Source organism: Cololabis saira, chromosome 21 (assembly GCF_033807715.1).
Source record: "Cololabis saira isolate AMF1-May2022 chromosome 21, fColSai1.1, whole genome shotgun sequence".
Lineage (NCBI taxonomy): Eukaryota > Metazoa > Chordata > Actinopteri > Beloniformes > Belonidae > Cololabis > Cololabis saira.
In genome coordinates, this window is record NC_084607.1 from 28,038,713 (window position 1) to 28,059,258 (window position 20,546).

Here is a 20,546-nt window from a genome sequence, read left to right on the forward strand (position 1 = left end):
TACGTTTCAAAAAGTACGACAGCAGAAAATAAAACGTTTACTTTTTATTACATTTCGAAAAAAAGACAAAAATAACCCTTCATTTACTTAGATGCCTCTGAAATACAGTAAAGTTTGAGGCAACATTGCCCCCCAGTGGTCACTTGAGAATACAGCATATAAGATTGATTAAATAATTATTTTTAAGAAGAATTTTTACTCTTTATAAAGTTTAAATAGAATAGAAATTACAGAATAAATAAATTGACAATGGCAAAGAATATTACTTATCTTACCACACATTGCACACAATATTTTTCCCATTCAGCGTCTACCATAGTAGGTTTTACAAACCCTTCATCTTTAGGGCACATGTGGAATGTAGTATTCATACATTAAGTGGCAATAAACTATGTAGTATGAGTAGGTAAACCTGACTTACTCCATTCATTTCCTTCCAACTTTTTATCATGTTCAGGTCTAGAAGCCGAGCCTTTCTCAGCTTCCACCAGGTCAACTCAGAGTGGACACATGGATGTTTTTGGACTCTGAGGAAATCAGGTGACCCGAAGAAACCCACACAGGTACAGAATTAATATGCAAAATCCACACAGAAACATCCCAGATAAGAAACCTTTTTGACAGTGATGCCACCACAGCACAACTTTCCCCAAAACAGAGTTAATAACAGAAAACAAAAAAAGGAAAAAAAAAAAATAGCCTTTGCTAAAAGTTTGGCCTCTCTGAAATAGAACTTCAAATCCACCAAGTTGAAAAGAGATAAAACAAAAAAAAAAGCCATTGGTAACTCTTACATGTAACAAACACTTAATATATGAGAGGAATTTCTTCCGTTACAGTTTTCATCAAGACTTTGACCTTTTCAGTAATTATAGATCTTTTTTTTTGTCCTTTACTGCATTGATACATTTTCTCTATAGTGACACCTGATATGTGAGTGAAACATTTTAGGTAGCTATGAGCAATGCAAGCAGAAAAGACAATACAATAATTTAAAGAAAATATATAAATGATTCAACATTCAAGACTTAACATTTTAGTGTTTCTTGTAGACAGAACAGAGAAATGCTTTAGATGCTTAAAGATCCTTCCCCTAAAGCATGAAAACCCATCCACAGCTCTCACTAAAACAAAGTCCCGTCTGCAGGACAATGACAGACATTTGTGAGGAGATGCAGATTGGATGAAGTGACACAGTAAAAGCTGCATGTTTAACAACATTCAAGAAAAGAAAAACACCACAAAAAACAACTTACATCATCATAGCAGCAACTAAAAGTAATATTCAGCTTGTGACAACAACTTTAACCGTTTCAGCAGCTAAACTCCATTACAAAAACCATTGCTTTGGTGTGTGTGTGTGTGTGTGTGTGCGGGTTGGACAAACACACTCAAACAAACTCTCATTCATCATCTATCAGCTTCTCTGCGCCGTTCTCTGCTTGTGTGTTTCCTCCGTCCTCCCCGCCTCCTCCATCCTCTTCGTCCTCGTCTTCGGTGTAGGCGACCGACTGACTGCTGTAGTTGATCATGGTGTGGGAGAGGTCCACCTCGATGGGGAAGACGTCCGCCTCCTTCAGAACGGAGTAGCACTCGTCGTAGTAATGAGACATGCCAGAGACGAAGCGCTGGAGCTGGAACACGATGTCCTGAACTGCAGGTGAAGAGTCACACGAGTTACTGTCACTGCGCGGTGACACGATGGTGATAATGGTGTCATCAGAACTCTCTGCTGTCCCTGTCTGTCTTTGTATCCCCCCACTTCAGTTATGAACATTATTTTAAATCTGATGTAGAAATGTACAAGTCAAATTAAAGTCTTTCAATTCTGCTTCATATGAAATTCAAGATCAAATTTGGCTGAAAATACAAACATACACGTCAGTGCTGATAGCTGTTTATCCAGGTGAATGAAGTAGTGAACGAGGCAGCGAGTGAGTTAACACCGCTGCTCCAAACCAACATGACTGGTTCTCTGCAGTAGAACGACTTGAGTGAATCAATATCAGCTTATCTCCCGAGCTATGGGCTAATGTAATCAGAGGACAGGACTTTGTGCAAAATGATTACCCGTACAGAAACACATGTTCCTGTTGTTTTTCAGTGAACACAAACCAAACTGCAAAGCTGGCAACGTCCAGAGAAGGTGACTGTGATCACTACATCCAATGTGCAACTGTCGAAGCAACAGCACTGCTGGAAGCCACGCATCATGAAACATGTTGAGCTGCGTTTCACCTCAATGGGTCTGATATCCAGTCCCAGCCCCGAGTACCAGCCCGCACAGAACAAGTGCCAATCCTTAACTAGTCTGATACCTCTCCAACTACCACAAGGCAAAAAAAAACACAAAAAAAAAACCAACTTTGGTCTGTCCAATGACTGTAGTCCTAGGCATGTCCGTCAGAGCAATTTACATTTTATTTGGTGATTTGGTGGTAATTTAATGAAAATGTGTAAAAGTCATTTCAACCTTAATTTAACACATTTAATAACATTTTCAAGCGCATTTATTAGGAAACTTACCGTATTTTCTGGACTATAAGCCGCATCCGCTCTATTTTTAAAAACATAACAAAAAAAAGATATACAATATACAAAGATATACCTGCATACAAGCCGCATCCGCTCTAGTTAAAAAAAAAGATATGCAAGCCGCAGGTATTTATGTTGTTAGATTAGATATTTACTACATGTACAGAAGTATTTTGAACTGTAAATGATGTACATGTTTGTACCTAAATAGATCCTTTCCTAACAGTGTCTTTAACACGGCAGCAACTTTGCTGATTAAAACGGGACAGCCCAAGAGAAAATAACCGGTATTTATTTATCTATTTATTTGTTTGAAATCTGCTTCTACCTACTTCTATCTAAAGTAGAAGTAGCGTATTCTTCTTTGCATTTATTTTGTCTTAGTTTTGATTCTAATTCCGGTTAGAGCGCCCCGAGCGGTGGAAGAAAAATCCACAGAATAGCCGCACCTTTGTATAAGCCGCATGGTTCAAAACCTATGAAAAAAGTAGCGGCTTATAGTCCAGAAAATACGGTAACACTTTTTAAGGACCTGAGGCCCTCTGATCAATCAATTCAAAGGAACCGACTGACACATTGTGGTGAACATTTGACAAAGTCACTATTGCTGGAATGAGCAACAGGAGAAAATAGCTGAGAAGTTTAACAAGAACAAACCGTGTTTCTGATCCAGCAGCTCGATCTTCTCCAGAACGTCCTTCCTCATTTTAGCAAAGCGGGAACGAGCCTCCTGCCGACACCGCAGCACCAAGCGGTACTCGTAGTTACCGGTGCTGACGCGGTACAGAGGTTCTCCCATCGCCTGTGGAGGAAACACAGTGTTCACATGTTTGAATAAAACCAGTGAATTAAAAACAGATGAGACACAGAGGAAATATTTTATATCCTGAGTGTATTAATTAGTATCAAAGTATTATTGTACACATTAACCTTCATTGATTTAATAAAAGATGTACTGACAATAAATTGCATACTGAAACAAGACTGTTGTTTTGTATATGCCTATTTTTTGCTGGATGCCGACAACCCGTTTGTCAGAAAGCTGCCACAGTGACAACAGAAGAGCTGCTGCCTCAAAAACAAAGAAAGGTAACAAAGTAAGTGAAATACCATTAAATGAGCTCCCAGTTTTACAGAATATAAGGAATATTAAGGAAAAATGCAAAGTGGTTAAACTTCATTGAGACTGTGCCATTAAATAGTTCAGCAATTTAAGATTAATGTCTTTTTTGTTTTAAATAATATTATTGTTAAGTAGTTGGGGATCTATGTAATGTAATGTACTTTATTTATATAGTACTTTACAACACCTTTCGGTGTTCCAAAGTGCTTTAGAGCAAGTGATAATAAGGAGGATAAATAACAATAAAATACAACATCTAATAAGATAAAAATGTCATCGATCACACTACTTTGTGTTGAAAGCCATCTTAAATAGGCGGGTTTTTAACCTAGATTTAATAAACACTGAGGTCAGAAATAAGCCGCATCTCGGCGAGGAGCTTATTTCAGAGCCATTTAAAACAGGCAAGGAAGCGGCCCTCGCTTGGACGATGCTGCTTTGGACTGCTGCATTTACAGTCCTGCTCACCATTAATGGCACGCCTTGTGTTGCATAACTAAGTGAAAATAAGCAGAATCTTTTAATTGGAGGTCCAAAGTAATTTAACAAAAACAATTGTTATTTCAACATACATATTGTTATTCCAAAGGATAAAAATTGAAAACCAGGAGGTGCACCAATATTGGCCCTCCTTAATATTTGGTTCCACACCCTTTGGCAGCGATGGCAGCCTCCAAACATTTCTCACACCCATCCTTCCTTTGCAATATTCTCAAACTTTTGAACATTTGCAGGGTTCCTTTCTCCAAAAGGAAGATTTCAGCTCCCTCCAAAGATTTTGAATTGGGTTGAGATCGGGACTAATTGCTGGCCATTGTTTCCCCTTTCAACCATTCCTGCATGCTTCTGGAGGTGTTCTTGGTGTCTTTTTCTTGCTGGAGGATCCGTGATCTTCGTCTCAAACCAAGTTTCCTTACACTGGCCAAGACGTTTCGCTTTAGAATTGCTTGACAATCTTCTGCTTTCATGATGCCTGTGATACGGTCAAGGTCTCCATTAACAGATGCAGCAAAGCAGCCCCACAGCATTATGGATCCTCCATCATGCTTGACTGTAGATATGGTGTTCTTTTCCGAAAAGGCTCCATTGCACCGTCGGTAAACATACTGTTTAGGTGCATTACGAAAAAGCTCCACTTTTGTTTCATATGTCCATATAACATTGTCTCAGGAGGCTTGTACAGGTTTTCTTTGCCTTTGTCTTTTCTTCAGCAATGGGGTCTTCCTTGGCCTCTGCCTGTAAAGCCCTGATTAGTTTAGTGTGTGGAATATGGTACTTGTTGAAACAATTACACCAGACAGCTCCAGGTTGGTCTTCAGGTCTGTAGATGTTTGACGTGGTGTTTCTTTCCACTATTCGTACCCAAATTCTGTCATCAATGTTTCTTTTCACCCCATGTCCAGGGAGGTTCTTGACAGTTCCATGCCTGGAAAACATCTTAAAAGCATTATGCACCGTTGAAACAGGGACACCATGTTTTTGGAGATGGTCTTATACCCTTTGGAGGTCTTGTGCTTGCAAATAATAGCATTTTGGCATCTTCAGACAGCTCCTTTGTCTTTATCATTGACACACATGAAGAGGGAATAACAGGTGTCTTTTTAAAAACACCAAAATGATCATGTCACATGGTCGGAGGCAATTCATCACAGGTGATCCTCATTCGTGATTTGCAACAGGTGAGCCAAACTGGGTTTCCATACTGATTTGCAGAAAAGGGTGCCAATACCATTGACATAGCAAGCATTATGTAGTAAATTCTATCTGTAGTAAAATATTGTTTCACTTGATACATTTCCTTCAGTAGATATTCCACAATATACTTAAACTTCATGGGTGCCAATAATGGTGAGCAGGACTGTATTTCTGAGTCAGCCCCAACGGAGACGGGGATGCATGTTTGCAAAGCACCAGTGCAGAGAAGTTGAAGCACTGTAGGTCTGAAAATATATGGCTGACTGTGACGTAAAAGATTCAACAACGTTGGCCCAGAACAATCGAGCAGAGGAGACCTTAAATCATGCAAGATTTAATATAGGATAGGAAATCTAAGGATCCAAGAATCCATGAAAAAAAAAAAACATTTCACCGTCAAAGCTACTGCAGCTGGTCTTAGTTTCCAGATGTCAACACTATGTACGTACACATTTTCTTGTTGTCAGAAAAATTAAATGTAGCTTTTAAAGGCATAATAGACAAAAATGAAACTACATAAAGTCAATAATTGCAAGGTTGATGCCAAGTATCAAACAAGAAGATGTAAAAATGCATCATGTTTCCATTAGAAACCTAAAACACACTGATTCAAGTGGCTACTCACAATACTGCTGTATTCTTCATCGTCCATTTCCTTCACCTTCAGGCAGTACGACTAAAGAAAAAATGAAGTCATGCTGTTACTCGCCGTGCTGACTGGCAGTAAACTGGATGCTCTCCTATGAATCAAACCAGAAGAGAGTGCTGTGGCCTTACCAGATATTCAAATTTTACATCCAGGTACTTGCGGATGGTGAGCTTGGTGTCAGGTATGGCCTTGTGAAGGTACGTGTTCAGGTCATGGAGCATCTGCACAACAAAACACAAAGTTTTGATTTTGAATTTACGCGGTCAAATGAAATATAGGTAACTGAAAAATGTGATCTTCAGAGCAGTGACGGATGGGGGAGACTGGCTGCTTCTACTACATGGCAGCAGCAGTAGAACAACAACTTTTAGTGTTTAAACATTTGCATTTGTTGTTCCCGAATATCCCGATACACTGCTGAAAACTGCATTCACAACAGCTGGTTTAAACTGAAGTTAAACATATAATTTACATCTTCGTTAATAGACTTTGTTGGGGGTGTTTATGGATACCATTCAAACATCAGAGTGTGATGTTTGTTAAGCGTTCAGCAATACTCGTCAGCATTTGGAAGGACAGCATTTCTGACCGCTGTCCAAGGTGCTACAGAAAGCTTCTCACAACAGCAGACTCAAATTTAAGTGTTCATATTGCTTTTACCCCTTGTAGGTCACTTAATTTTATTTCTCTTTCAGGTCCTTAGTGAACATTTCTTGTCTGCTCTCATAAACTTCAAGCTTTACTCTCATAAGCTTTAAAAACATTGGAGATAAATATTTTTTTCCACATATTTTACAGATTTTTTTCAATTATTTCTACAGTTTAAGCTCCAATTTGATTACATTACATCACAGCTTTTTATGAAAGACAAAAAAAAAGCACATAAAATTAGCTATTGTCCATATAATTCATCCTGCGGGGGAACTTTTTAATTGATTTAAGATAAAGCTCAACAATACCATAGATTAGTGAAAATTATATTTGTATGCATTTTTTGTTTTTAAGTATCATATTTAAAAAGTTTCAACTCTTTCGGGTGACTGAACGACTAACTGTTATTAAAACAAACTTTTTTTTTATCAGACAGCTTTTACACAATATAAACATAAATTCTTACATGATAGGGTTTCATTTTGAAGAAAAATCTGTTATTTATTATGAGTTTGTATTATTTTTACATAACAGGCCACGGTAGGAAAAACTTTGATTTCTAAATAATTAAATAAATATATATAAAAAAAAAACAATACATCAGAATAAATGTTGGTACTAATGTTTGGTATTTTTCAGACAGATCTTAAAAAAAAACAAAAGATAATTCCGAGGCCCCCCACATGTAATAAATGGAAAATAACTAATTTTATGTTGTTGTTGTTTTTAATATAAAAACTAAGAGGTCACGTAATCAAATTGGAATTTAAATGGTTAAATAATTACAAAGATTTATTATTTGCTCATTTGATTAGGACTGAAGTAGACTGATAGAAAATAGACAAATATATATCCAAATATTTCAGACACTCATTTAAAAATACTGAGGAAAAATGCTTCTGCCACTTCACCCTAATAAAACCAGATATACAATACTCAAATCCAAAATATGCTTTTTCGAGGTGATTTTGGAGAATGTAGATGGGACGGCCATTTCTTTGTCTTTGAGAAGCCACCTTGATTTCAGTGTAGCACAAGATTCAAAGCTGACACACAATCTGTACTTACAGGCTTGATGGTCTTTAGGAGCTGAATCCCGTACTTCTCAATGTTGCGGTGAGCATCAGCAAACTTTACAAACGCCTCACTGGCTGCAGCCTGGGGCTCCCGTACCCCAATGACAGAAAAAACATCCCCAAATGCTGAAAAGGCACATTATCAAAGACAGATGTTAAATAGAAGAACATACTGTATCTGACTTTTCATGAAACACTGAAACAAAGTCTTACATTTCTTGTCTTAGGTATTCGAAGTCAAGGGTTAAAAGAAAAGTAGCATTTGTTGATATTTCATAGTAGTAATTCATGATTTGTTTTGAATATGGAAACTGTACCTCTGTGAGTTTGAGAAAGCTCAAAGAAAGCTCTGAGCAACCTCTTAGTGTGCTCCATCAGTCCTGCAAGCAGAGACCAATTATGAGAGAAAAGACAAAATAAAGATCAGCGATGACATCAAAAAGTTACATTAAACCTGAATATTATGAAATACGGCAAAAAAACTCTTCCAAAATATTAAAAAATACAAATAAAATAGATAAAATATTAGCTTGACAGTGCATTAATGTAGTGAAAACAAACTAGAGATTTTTAAATAGAAATGTTTAGCTGGACTTTCCAAATTGGCAATTTAGGCAAATTATAGCATTTTTAGCATGTTTAGGCATGTTTAGACATACCTGTCCCTATGAGGCTTTTAATGTACCAAATTATACTAATTAACCCAACTGAAACTACACTACTTACTGCCTGTTTTTTTTTTTTTTTTTTTTTTTTAATTTCACTAAATGTATGAATTATTTTACAATATGACTCATAGGGGGAATTTTAGTCTGTATGTGTGCTATATCCAACCAGGGGGAGAAGTCGTGACAGGGTGATAATCTCAGCAACCGCTTGATTGGTTGGGATCAATAACGTCTCTTCAGAGCCTACATGTAGGCAGTTCCCCATAAAATCCACGTCATCAGTTCAAGCATTATCCAATTAAAACAAAGGAACAATCACATGTTTCCATGATGCCGGCTCACTACACAGATCACAAATTATTTTGATTTGTTGCAGATTAGGGATTACAGGAAGTGAGTATGATTTATGAAGATGATACAACTAAGGTAAACCTAATTCAGAGTTGGGCTGTAAAAAAGTGAAGTTGTTTCCTTGTTCTTTTCAATCTGTTGGATGACTGAATTTTTGTAAAAGACTACTAATTACTTTATCGCTGGAATTTGTTTATCCTCGGCTCCCAGCTGATTACAGGAACAAAAGGTCACCAGTGCAAATCTTCATTGACCTGATACATTCTTCTGTTTCATATGATATACTCACTTAGCACTGAAATTGTGTTTTGTTCAGGTGAAATTAGTCTTCATAAACTTAAAACTGAGCTTTTTTCTTTAGTTCTTCATGTATCTAGTGAGCTGTATGTGGATATTGTATGATGCTCCATGAAATCAGAAATAGCTTGAATGATCTCATCATCATCAGCCTCTGGTTGGCCCCCAGTAACCCTAACTCTCATTAGGAAGAAGCAACACATGCTTCATATTTAGTGACCACATTTAAATCATGGTACTAAACGTTATTTGTGTACTAAGGTGAGGTTATTGAAAAACAATTTTGGTTTCATTCTTTACCTTTGTAAAGCTCTGCTGTTTTCTCCAACTCCTCCAGTCTTTTGACGAGCCCATCTATAAACAATAAATCATTTACACAGGATCACAGCAGCTTCTCTTTAAACCATTTACAGAATCAACTAACAGTAATCATGCTAACAGTCTTGTGTATATTAATCTTACCGTTGCACAGAATGGCTCTACTGAGTCCGAGAGCGTCCGCTGTGCCTGAGCTCATGTTCTCCACGAGGCGATGTTTGACTTTTTTCAGGACTGAAACAGCAAAATAATGGTGAATGTGTAAATTAGTTCTTGTGATAATGTAATAATACAGTGTATAACAGTTATAACGTGCATAAATGTCTTTAAACCAACAAGACTTAAAATGTAAAGCATGTGTCAATATTTGAGTCGTGGAGCAGATACCGATATCCAGGGACTTCCCCTGTTTTGGGTCGGCCTGCAGTTTGTTGTAATGGATTACTGATTCTCCCTGTGAACACAAATCCAAGAGAGAACAATTAAATAAGAAACTACATTTATTCTGGATATTTTTGGGTTAAGGCAAAGTTCATCTTTTTAAATGCAGGACAGTAAATAATGTAAAAACTTTTCCAACTTCATGGTGCCATGAGTGACATTCACAGGCAGCACTGGCCTTGAAAGAGAAACAACAACACAGTCTAATCCCTTAATTCCCACACTGAACTCAGTCTTTATCCCGCCATGCAGGAAGTCATGGAATTTTTCTGCCTCTGAACAAAAGTGTAAAAGCAACACGGCCGCTTTGCATCGCTGATGTAACGCCACACGTGAAAGACTGTTGTCCTGACCTCTTCAGCACAGCCTGACGAGAGTAAAACACCTTCAGTACTCTCCATTTGTCTGACGGTGTGCGTTCGGCTGTTAACCTCTGGACTGTTCAATAATAGAGCTGAAGACCCAGAACCACATATAACGTAAGTTATCAACCACCTCTCTTTGCAATTCTGTTTGCTTCATGTGTGATACACATTTAAATGCTGCATCGCATGGAAAAGGTAAGTAAAACTGAACCCTTTTTATTTTTACTTCAGTAAAATTTAAATTTAAACTGTTCCATTTATTATACCTTCAAAATGTCAAACTGATGATCTGCTTGTAAATGTTGTAAATATATAGATTATCCAAACAAATACTGATCTACTGTCATCTTGTTGATGTTCAACTAATTCCACAACTTCACTAAACTGTATAAATACATATCTGACCCGGAAAGGGTACGTGAAGGCTTAATTATGATAAATATATCCAAAATATACAGGAAAAGAAGAGAATATGCTCTAGAATAGTAAACACAAATTTGAAATGAAAATAATAAGCATTGTATCCTGGGATTAAAACATTAGATATTTTATATTTTTTTGTTAAGAAACCCATACTCATTTACCGGTAATCTGAATGGATAAACGTAATCACAATTACATCTTCATTCACAAATGTCTGGATTTTGTTGCAATATGCAATCAGAAATGTTATTGTGACACAGATCAGTTTTAGTAAAGGGGAGTTTCATTCATTATTCATTTACAGTCATTTTTAAAGATGTATCTTCACCCTTCACAGAAGGACAGAGGGACAGTGACAGGGACACGGGTGACAGTCAGTCTGTCTGACTAACAATGCAACACGGTGCAATCATCTCTGCAGTCAGTAACTTATGGTGTACAGAGGAATTATAATTATTATTATGTATCATAATTATTGTGATATGAAATTATTTTCTTTATACGGGTGCTAGTGTTGGCTGTTTTTCCACCTTTGTTTCTCCTTCAAATTTCTGTATATTTCTTTTATCTGTACATTTCTGTAAATAACAGTGCTGAGTATGGAGATTTCAATTTCCCCAAAGGATTCATATCTATTTATCTTCTTCCTGAAATATTACACTGCATGTAAATTTGATGTAATCTTTTTACTCTTTTTTCCTTTTATAAGCAATAATAGGCATAACAAGCACTATAGTTTGTAATAATTAGATTGTAAATATTTTGCCAGACCCCGAGTACCTGGACAGCTTGAATCATCTTGGCCACCTCCACTTTTGTTTTTCCCTTCACTGGTTTCCCGTTCACACCTGTGATTTCATCGCCTGCTGCCAGAGTCCCATCCAGAGCTGCCGGGGTGTTATCAAAGACCTGAGATTAAAGAGCAGCCACGTTAAAAGGTACCGGTGACAGAGAAATTACATTTTATTCCAAGACCCAAACTCAAATAGAGTTTCAATGCTTCAGTTTCAATCTCAACAATAGCCACACAACAGTTTTTGAAGCATCTTAAAAAGTGTGTTTTTATAATTAAAATTAAAACATGGTGGAAATATCTGCTCAAAGGCATTAATAATTTGTGTCTTAAGTGATTGTTCTGTACTGACCTGGACGATATAGAGACATGGACAGTACTGTGCCCCGCCACCAATACTGATGCCAATAAGGTTATTAGCATCTTTCTTCAAAGTGACAGTGCCAGGTACTGTTGGGATTCCCCTATTGTACAGAAAATACACGAGATTTGGTTGATTCAGAGCAATCAATAATGATGTTATTAGTGTTCATAAAAGATTGTCACTATATGTTCGGGAGAAAAACTTAAAGGAGACCTATTATGAAAAACGAGTTTTTTCTTGCTTTAACATATATAAAGTGGTCTCCCCTCAGCCTGTCAACTCAGAGAAGGAGGAAAGCAACCAATTCTGCAGTGTCTGTACAGCCGCCCGGATGAGCCTTCCAGTCTGATGTGGCTTCTATGAGCCGTTCAGATTCTGAGCCCGTCGTTACGTAATGACGAGAGTGATTTACAGAGGTTGGCCTCCGATGCGTGAAACCACAACTAACTCTGGCCGGAACAACAACAACTCCGCCGGCCGGAACTTCTGCCATTTTTTTCGTAGCGGTGTATCGTGATGGCGTCTGTTCGAGCTAGACATGCTCTTCGGACGTGGTCGCCATTTTTCCTCTGCGCTCAGTAAGATGCTCTGCCCAGAGCGATGGTTTGTGCTCTCCCCTGCTACGCGTCATTCAGGCAGCCAATCAGCACAGAGGCTTATTATCATAGCCTCCCCGCCCACTCAGAATCCCGCATAGATAATGAGGTTAGAGACTGGGGAGATAAAGACATGGTTTAGAGGATGAATTTCTAATTTATTTAGCAAAAAAAAAAATCAAAAGCTTGTTTTTAAGACATTCAAGGCCTGTTTAAAATAGGTATTAGATGCCATAATAGGTCTCCTTTAACATAGGTGTAAAGCCACTCTGTGAAGCTACTATCACATCTAACCTAATGGACATATACATCTGCTGTATTGAAAAAAGAGCTGCTGACAATATTGTGCTAATGAATGGAGACAGTCTGACCCGTCTATACCAGTGTTTCCCAACCTCGGTCCTCAAGGCCCACTGTCCTGCATCTTTTAGATCAGGGGTAGGCAACCCTGGTCCTCAAGGCCCACTGTCCCGCATCTTTTAGAATGTTACCCTGCTTTTCAGCACACCGTGATACAAGTGGCTGTGTCATCAACAGAATTGTGCAGGCCTTGATGACAAGATAATTAGGACCATTAATTAGAATCAGGTGTGATGATGAAGGGAAACATCTAAAACAGGGGTCACCAATCCTGGTCCTAGAGGGCCGGTTTCCTGCATGTTTTACATGTTTCGCTGCTTCATTGCACCATGATAAAAGTGACTGTGTCGTTAACAGAATTGTGGAGACCTGGATGACAAGCTGATGACGATGATTAATTAGAATCAGGTGTGTTAAAGCAGAGAAAACTCTAAAACCTGCAGGGACACCGGCCTTCGAAGACTGGAGTCCGACACCCCTGATCTAAAACATGCAGGACAGTGGGCCTCGAGGACCGAGGTAGGTAAACACTGGTCTGTACTAATGCCAGGCTCTGAGACATGAAGTGATGTGCTGCCCCCACGTGGTCACATGTGGTATTGCAGTATAGAGTGGGTTTTAACTGAATGACAGAAAATGACAAAATAAACCATGACTGACTCACAGTTTGTCTTCTTCCAATTCATAGTCCATCTCTGTGAACATTGCAGGACGGTGTTGCCCCTGTCCTTCCGAGGCTTTATATGTAACTGTAATCAAAACATCAGTTAAATATCTGATAATATACTGGATAAACAGGAACAAAACATCATCTGAGAAGCTTCTTCAGAATGAGCCACAAACAGACATGTACAGTGGAGTCGGCTGCATAAATGTGCAGTAAAACCCCAACAATGACTAAAGCAGGTGATGGGTGTATTTAAGCAGCAACAGTGTCAGCTCTGCTGCAGGAGAGGAGGCTAGCTGGACACACAGCTGGTAACTCGCACCACGCTCAGATAGCCCTCTAAACAACTATTAATACGACTACAATCAAACCAAACACATGACATATTGCAGCAGATCCGGGTATATTAGTATTTTACGCCAGTGCAGTAAGTTAGTGATGTAAATGTCGTGCCGAGGCTGTTTAATTAGCAGCTAGCTGCTGTAGCCTCCCTGCAGGTGTAAACGACATTATTAACATCCTGCCGGAAACATTTACCTTCAGTAAGCGGAGAAAAACGTACTCATACACGTCTAACCTTATTGGCGTTAGGTCCGAGTATTTTTCTGAATCAAGCCTTTTATTTTAGGTTACACGAACTTTTGTATATAAGAGAACTGACAGCTGTGTTTGCTTTAACTTGCTACTTCCGGTAAGAAGCGGAAGTTGTTAGTGAGGACAGAATCTTCCCAAGAGCTGTTAAAGCTGAGTTTACTTTGATTGTTTGACTACGATCATCAACTTTCTTTATATGGAAAATCAATTGTCTGCGTGTGTCCTCCTGAGACCTGGCGTGCACATCGGTGGACATCATAGTTTTGGTTGTTTGTAGCATAATACTTAATAATTCAATGAAACTGGAACCTGTTGTACACGAATGTGGACACTTTAGACCTCAATCTGGTGGTATCATAAGAGAAACAATGTTATTTAAAATTATATTTATATGCATAATGATATATGTGTAATAGCATACCAGTCATTAGTTTGGGCATGCATACTCATTCAACTTTAATGTATACATGTATCCAAATAGCTGACCTATATTTCATATAATGAATATAAATTATAGTTGCTGCCAAAATTACATATTAGTCCCTTTAGACCCGAGATAGAATAGAAATCTAAAATGCAAGTAAAACCCCAACTCGGGGCTCAAGAGGTTAAATGTATACTATGTATTGTATGTATTGTATTGTACAGTAGCCTATGTATTGTATTGTATGGATGGATGGATGGTAGTTTACATACATGAACATTAATATGTATCCCCAAAAGAGACACAAAGCAAGAGAGAAGAGATGCTGAATGTATTTAAGTTCATATACATAAAATTAAAAATACAAAAGACACTACAGTGAAAACAAAATAACAGCAAAGATCAATAATAAAATGTGGTACAAAGCAATCACAAAAGGATATAAAACAACCAAAATGAAATGTAGACTGGCAATGAAAATATTTGACACGAAAAGCTGCAAAATAAACATAAAAGCACTAAAAAAAACTGAAACATAAAGTACAATATTTTTCTCTGTGATGTAGTTGAGTGGAATGATAAACTGTTCTTTAGTGCAGCATTTCTCCAAACATACTTACTTGAATACTTCCCACTCCTGCAGCACACACACTTGGAGATGTGAAACGGTCACACGTTCATGGTTAGTGATGTTCATTTCTCTTAGGGATGTCTTATCGTCCTCTGTGTCATCAGCTTTGTCCTTGTACATAGTTGTATGTGTGATTTAATGTTTTTTTTCACTGGTCAGAGGAAGAATCAGCACTTATATTTGTCATCTCCCTTGGTCATACCACACTGAGTAAATCTTTTATTGATTATTGGAACATCTGAAAATAATAGCCTGAATATCACTAATAATCCACTTATTTTGGCCATTTTTCATTGACGGTGTTGTCACTGCTACTTACAGCTAGTTTAGTGATCAAGGAGCTGTTACAGTTTTTCACAATTGTTTAAACACATTTATTGGAACATCAGACACAATGTGCACAACTTGAAACTCATATTTCAGGTGGCTGAACCAATCCTGCTGAACTCCAAGCACATTTACTGCTCTAGACTCAAATTCCCATTCCATACCACACATTTCTCACAACACTACACACAATTCCCAATACCCTGCACACTATTCCTGAATTCCCTCTCTTGCTGTTCACACAGAACACACAGTCAATCACATTTCTAAACTCCAAAGGCTGTTGTGCAATATGCAATCAGCAATTTGCCATTTAATTCATATTCATTGATGAAGCGGGGTTCAACCTTGTAAAAATAAGGCGCCGAGGGAAGAATATCATCGGTCAGCGTGCCGTCACAGAGGTCCCTGGCCAACATGGAGGAACATAACAATGTGTGCTGCCATCAATCACCACAGCGTCCTCCATCACCATGCCACGCTTGGCCCCTACAAGACCACACTTCTTCAAGCATTCCTGGACCAGCTCTACAGTATCATTGTCCAGCCAGACCAGATAGAGGACACAGAGGTGGTCAGGTTCCTTGTTATCTGGGACAATGTCAGTTTCCACCGGGCTGCTCTGGTCCGTGAGTGGTTCAGGGTCCATCCAGAAGTTGATGTCCTATATCTCCCTCCATACTCTCCCTTCCTCAACTCAATTGAGGAGTTTTTCTCTGCCTGGAGATGGAAGGTATACGAGAGAAATCCTCAGACACGGATCCCACTGCTGCAGGCCATGGAGGACGCATGTGATGATGTCACTGCTGAGGCCTGTCAAGGCTTCATGCGGCATTGTAGGAGATTGTTCCCCCGCTGTTTGGCCAGGGAGAACATCGCCTGCGACGTGGACGAGGTCCTGTGGCCAGCCAGGGATGAAAGGCAGGATGCAGCCTAATACTTTTGTTCTGTTTCTATTTTCTGTCAAGTTTTCACCCACAGCTTGCTGTGATGTCCAGTGGACTGCACATTTTGAGTCCAAATACTGTACTGTAAAAATATTATTTGTTGTTACTGTAAATAATTGTGTGTTGTTTTCTATTTGAGTAGCCTATACATAAGAATACTATATGGTGATATATTACATCCAACAGCTGAAGGTGTAACACTGAACATACAAATGCATGATTCTATATAGTGTTTTCCATTCATACTTTAGTGTCTTCCATTTTGCACATCAGTGTTCAGTGGGTGCTTAGAAATGTCTACTCAAATGATGTATGTATTTGGCATTTGAGAAGGAAATACCATTTAGTGAAGAGTTAACACTGTTTTGAGGGTAGAGTGTGCTTTTGCAAGAGAAGTGTAGAATTTTGCATTTTTTGTGTGATTTTTGTTTAGAGTTTTGAGAAAGTGAGGTAGTCTATCAGAAAATGTGTTTAAACAATTGTGAAAAACTGTAATCATGATGACTAGTTCAACAACAGAGCACTCCTTTCAGTGAGATAAGTCCAGTGATGGTCAAATTGATAATGAGGCTGATTGATTTACATTATCCCGTGTCTGCTATTCTGCCTAATATTATAATAGTGAACAGTCACAGCTGAAACTCTTACCTTGTTTCCTCCCAGAAAGTGTGACTGCAGCTGCGTTTGAAGACCATCATCCTGCATCTTCCAGGACTGTTCAGCAGCATCCAGTATGAGCATGGTAAGCAAAAGTTTATACTTCCTTGTTGTTTTTTCTTTTCAATGAAAGATAAAAGACTGAGAGAAGTAATTACAGTATATGCGTATATAACTAACAGCATTTTCAGATAACTGAAATTGCACAAATGTGTTTCACAGGAACTTGAACTGAAGAACGTGCATCTGAGATCAGGAGATAAACTGAAGGTGAAGGGGGAGATTCTTCATGATGCAGAGAGGTTAGTTAACCCAACAAATTATAATAGTTTCTTAACAAATATTAAAACAATATGTAGTTATTTTGCAGTATCAAACTAAAAATATAGAGACGTATGGACTTAATGTTTGTGATGTCACCCGTGTGTGTATTGTTGTAAGATCCGATGGTCTGTGATCCACTCAGATTCCAGATAGACCTCGGCTGTGACTCAGACGACCTGGCATTGCACTTTAACCCCCGTTTCCATGACGACACTGATGGAACTGTCCTAGTGTGCAACTCAAAGATTGCTGGTTGTTGGGGAGATGAAAAACGAGAAATAGACAACCCTCTGCAGAGGGGCAGCGATGTGAAGGTGAGTTGGTCCAAACCTGACTGGGATTTTTGTGACAAAATACAGTAATTGGGAGTTCAACCAAACCAAATACAGTACATAGTCACTTTGTCACTCACCTCCTGGATTTTTTATCCATGTATGCATTTATCTTTCTGTTAAAAGAAAATAAAAAGCATGCTTTTTATTTTAGATTGTGCTGAAACTGTCCGGAGACGTGTTTGAGGTGGAGCTTCCTGATGGACAGGAAGTCCAGTTTCCTAACCGTGTTGGTATGGACGTCATCAGCTACATCCGAGTGGCAGGAGACTTCAAACTGACGAGCTTCAAGATCTGCTGAGAGACATCTGCAGCAAATAGTGTTGAATATCCTGGTTGAAGATAAAACCTGAAACATGGTCAGTTATTGAAGGAAAGATTAATCAAGATAATTGTGTTATCAATGGAATGTATCTTCTCTTAAAATGTTTTGTTGTGCAAAATAATATAAAATGTGCCCATTTAAATGATGTGTTGTTATTACTATAAAAAAGTAATTCAATCCTGGCTTAGAAAATTATTTCTGGGAAAAAGTGCAACACATTGACAAGAGCCAGTTGAGGTGGTTTGAACATCTGGTTAGTTTGACTCCTGACACGTCCAGTCAAACGGAGACTCCGGTGCAGATACAGGACATTTTGGTATATTTCTGGAGGAGGACGACAACAAGGTTTTCAGAAACAATGGTGCCACCAAGGGGTGGCCACCCCTGGCTGACTCCTGCCCACCCAACTGTCCAGTATAAATAGTAGCATCAGTTATGTATTTCATCCCAAATGCACAGCCAGCCAGCCAGGCAGGCAGGCAGGCAAACTGCTCTTGACCTTAGGAGGCATACTTGCAAACCTTGAGACCTCAGAATGAGGGAGATATTGAAAGGGGCGGGGCATTTATTTGACCAAATAACAGTCCACAGTAATAACGTAAGGTGACAAATTAACTGTCCACATAGCCGTGCAAAGAATGGTGGTGATAAATAACAAGGGGATACATTGCATATATCAGCCACAACAACACTCCGTTGCAGTAGGATGTCAGCAATAAGGCTATCCATGTGTTGTCCTTTCTTAACTATTTGCACCACTATACCCACGTCATATGTTGTCTGTTTTGTCTTTTTCTGTTCTCTGGATGGCTGTACTGGCATGTATTTTCGTTGTGTCGGGACAATGGCTCAATGACAAATCAGAAGAATCAGAATCATCTTTATTGGCCAGGTTCAAACATTGTCCAACAAGGAATTTGACTCCGGTTATTTCGCTCTTTAGGCAGTAAATAAACAAAAGTGCTTGTTGGCATATATACAAATAAACTAAGGTGCAGCAGTTTCAGGTAGAGAAAAATGACAGCTCTGAATAAAATAACAAATATACAATTATACAAAAAAGTGAGAGCTGCAGCAGAGTGAGGCAGACATGATTATTATAAAGTGGAAAGTGCTTGTTACAGCATATAACTGCAATTGTTAGCAGTTGCTACTGCTATTGTTGTAAAGCCCTATCTTAGTACATGGCTGTATTTGAAGGAGCAATGCTTCCGGGCCAGTAGCACATCCCTTTAAGGAGCATAGTAATGCGCAGCACTTGTGAAATGTAATTAAAAAAAATAAATATGTTTATTGCTTTTCAGAATTTCAGAGACACAGAGCAAACAAATGAAAAAAGAAAAGATAAAAGAAAAACCCTCCCCCACCCTCAAAACAAACAAAACTTGAACATAATTCAGCATATCTCGTAAGAAAATAATAAAGGCCACAATCACTACAATAAACTAATGATATTTAAAGAAAACTGTACAAAGTAAAAAGTAAAATAAGTAGTACACACAGGTGAAGCATATCTGACATTTCTCTTAGTTACAAATCATATGTGGGTGCAGTGTCTGCCCCTCCAAGTCCAGAGGATAAGTTTTTTGCAGTCACAGTTCCAAATAGAATAGCCTTTTTCTGATATTATTTGGCAAAAAACAAAGGGGTAGTTGCCCCGAGAATGGCTACCAAATGGCTCCCAAAATCTCCCATAAGTCATAGAGAAGCAATGGAAAATACCTTTCCAGTATGTATGAAGTTTACTGCATAATCAAAAAGAATGTACTAAATTACCTGTCGCAGACTTGCATCTGTTGCAAATGGGTGAAACGTCGGGAAAGAAACTGTGCAGCTTTTCTCTAGAATTATACAGTCTATGTAACGTCTTAAACTGTATAAGACAGTGCATGTATACTTTTCAAACATTCATCCCATACATTTTCTTCCAATTCTACATTCAGCTCATCCGTATGCCTAATACTTGCTGTGTTCGATGAAGTATTGCTGTGCTGTGAAATTTAATTTGCAGGAAAGAGATGAGTTAAGGGTTGAATTGTCCATCCTCGTTCTATTCTCTGTCACTGTCTTTCTAACCAAGCTGAACACCCTCTCTGATGACACATTGCTGTGTGGCACAAACAAGACTGCCTTCATAAAATGCAAAAGTCTGGAATCTTCCATCTCTTTCCTATGACCAGATCAAAAATTACAGGCAGTGTAGGATGGGATGTCAGTTAGCTACCTCTTAGGAGGTTAAATGATTTGGATAACACAGTAATCATAATGTGTACTTGATCCTCATGGGGAGAGAAGAGGAAAGTTCCTCCATGTTGTCACCCAAGAGGCTGTGTGCAGCTACTCCAAGAAAGACTTATTTGTCTGGCAACTGTAGGCTGGGATCCTTGAACTTGATGTACTTCAGTAGGATGTCAGCAATAAGGCTGGCAGGAGAAATATTCCCATGAATTTTCTCACCAAGCTGGTCAAAAATGGCATCAAATAACTAGCAATTTGTTACATTATATTCAATGTAACATGCGGCACATCAATATGCTTACCTGCCGGAGGATCTGAGAGGAGCTGGAAATGAGGACATTTTTAAACGTAGACTAAAAACTCATCTCTTTGGTC

At 38.5% G+C, this 20,546-nt stretch overlaps 2 protein-coding genes across 8 annotated transcripts; one reads left to right on the plus strand and one right to left on the minus strand.

The window, feature by feature from the left end:
• Nucleotides 1-31: 31 nt before the first annotated feature.
• pick1 (protein interacting with prkca 1) lies at nt 32-14,069 on the minus strand. Of its 2 annotated transcripts, none has more exons than XM_061710983.1 (13): nt 13,950-14,069; nt 13,370-13,454; nt 11,738-11,849; nt 11,373-11,501; nt 9,751-9,817; nt 9,508-9,597; nt 9,346-9,399; nt 8,047-8,109; nt 7,722-7,855; nt 6,131-6,223; nt 5,979-6,029; nt 3,193-3,337; nt 32-1,654 (listed from the first exon to the last, which is right to left on the minus strand). In XM_061710983.1, the coding sequence occupies exons 2-13, from the start codon at nt 13,408-13,410 to the stop codon at nt 1,404-1,406; spliced, it is 1,230 nt and encodes a 409-aa protein (XP_061566967.1). In that variant the 5' UTR covers nt 13,411-13,454; nt 13,950-14,069; the 3' UTR covers nt 32-1,403. The 2 variants fall into 2 exon arrangements, with proteins under 2 accessions (XP_061566967.1, XP_061566966.1); XM_061710982.1 differs by having other exon boundaries at nt 13,910-14,053.
• Nucleotides 10,061-18,076, plus strand: LOC133421416 (galectin-1-like). 6 transcript variants are annotated; one of them, XM_061711001.1, is made up of 6 exons: nt 10,061-10,283; nt 11,362-11,530; nt 16,963-17,037; nt 17,175-17,254; nt 17,419-17,590; nt 17,763-18,076. In XM_061711001.1, exons 3-6 carry the CDS (start codon nt 17,029-17,031, stop codon nt 17,907-17,909), a joined length of 408 nt encoding a protein of 135 aa, XP_061566985.1. In that variant the 5' UTR covers nt 10,061-10,283; nt 11,362-11,530; nt 16,963-17,028; the 3' UTR covers nt 17,910-18,076. The 6 variants fall into 6 exon arrangements, with proteins under 6 accessions (XP_061566985.1, XP_061566984.1, XP_061566987.1 ...); XM_061710999.1 differs by having other exon boundaries at nt 10,062-10,283; nt 16,959-17,037; XM_061711000.1 differs by lacking the exon at nt 11,362-11,530 and having other exon boundaries at nt 16,959-17,037.
• The last annotated feature ends 2,470 nt before the right edge of the window (nt 18,077-20,546 follow it).

Coding starts and splice junctions, on each gene's coding strand:
- pick1 (XM_061710983.1), bottom strand. CDS start 13,410: ATGTTCACAGAGATGGACTATGAATTGGAAGAAGACAAACT. Junction 8,110..9,345: donor AACAGCAGAGCTTTACAAAG/GTAAAGAATGAA, acceptor CTCTGCTTGCAG/GACTGATGGAGCACACTAAG. Junction 3,338..5,978: donor ATGAAGAATACAGCAGTATT/GTGAGTAGCCAC, acceptor TTTCCTCCACAG/GCGATGGGAGAACCTCTGTA.
- LOC133421416 (XM_061711001.1), top strand. Junction 17,255..17,418: donor ATTCTTCATGATGCAGAGAG/GTTAGTTAACCC, acceptor TGATCCACTCAG/ATTCCAGATAGACCTCGGCT. Junction 17,591..17,762: donor AGAGGGGCAGCGATGTGAAG/GTGAGTTGGTCC, acceptor TTTTTATTTTAG/ATTGTGCTGAAACTGTCCGG.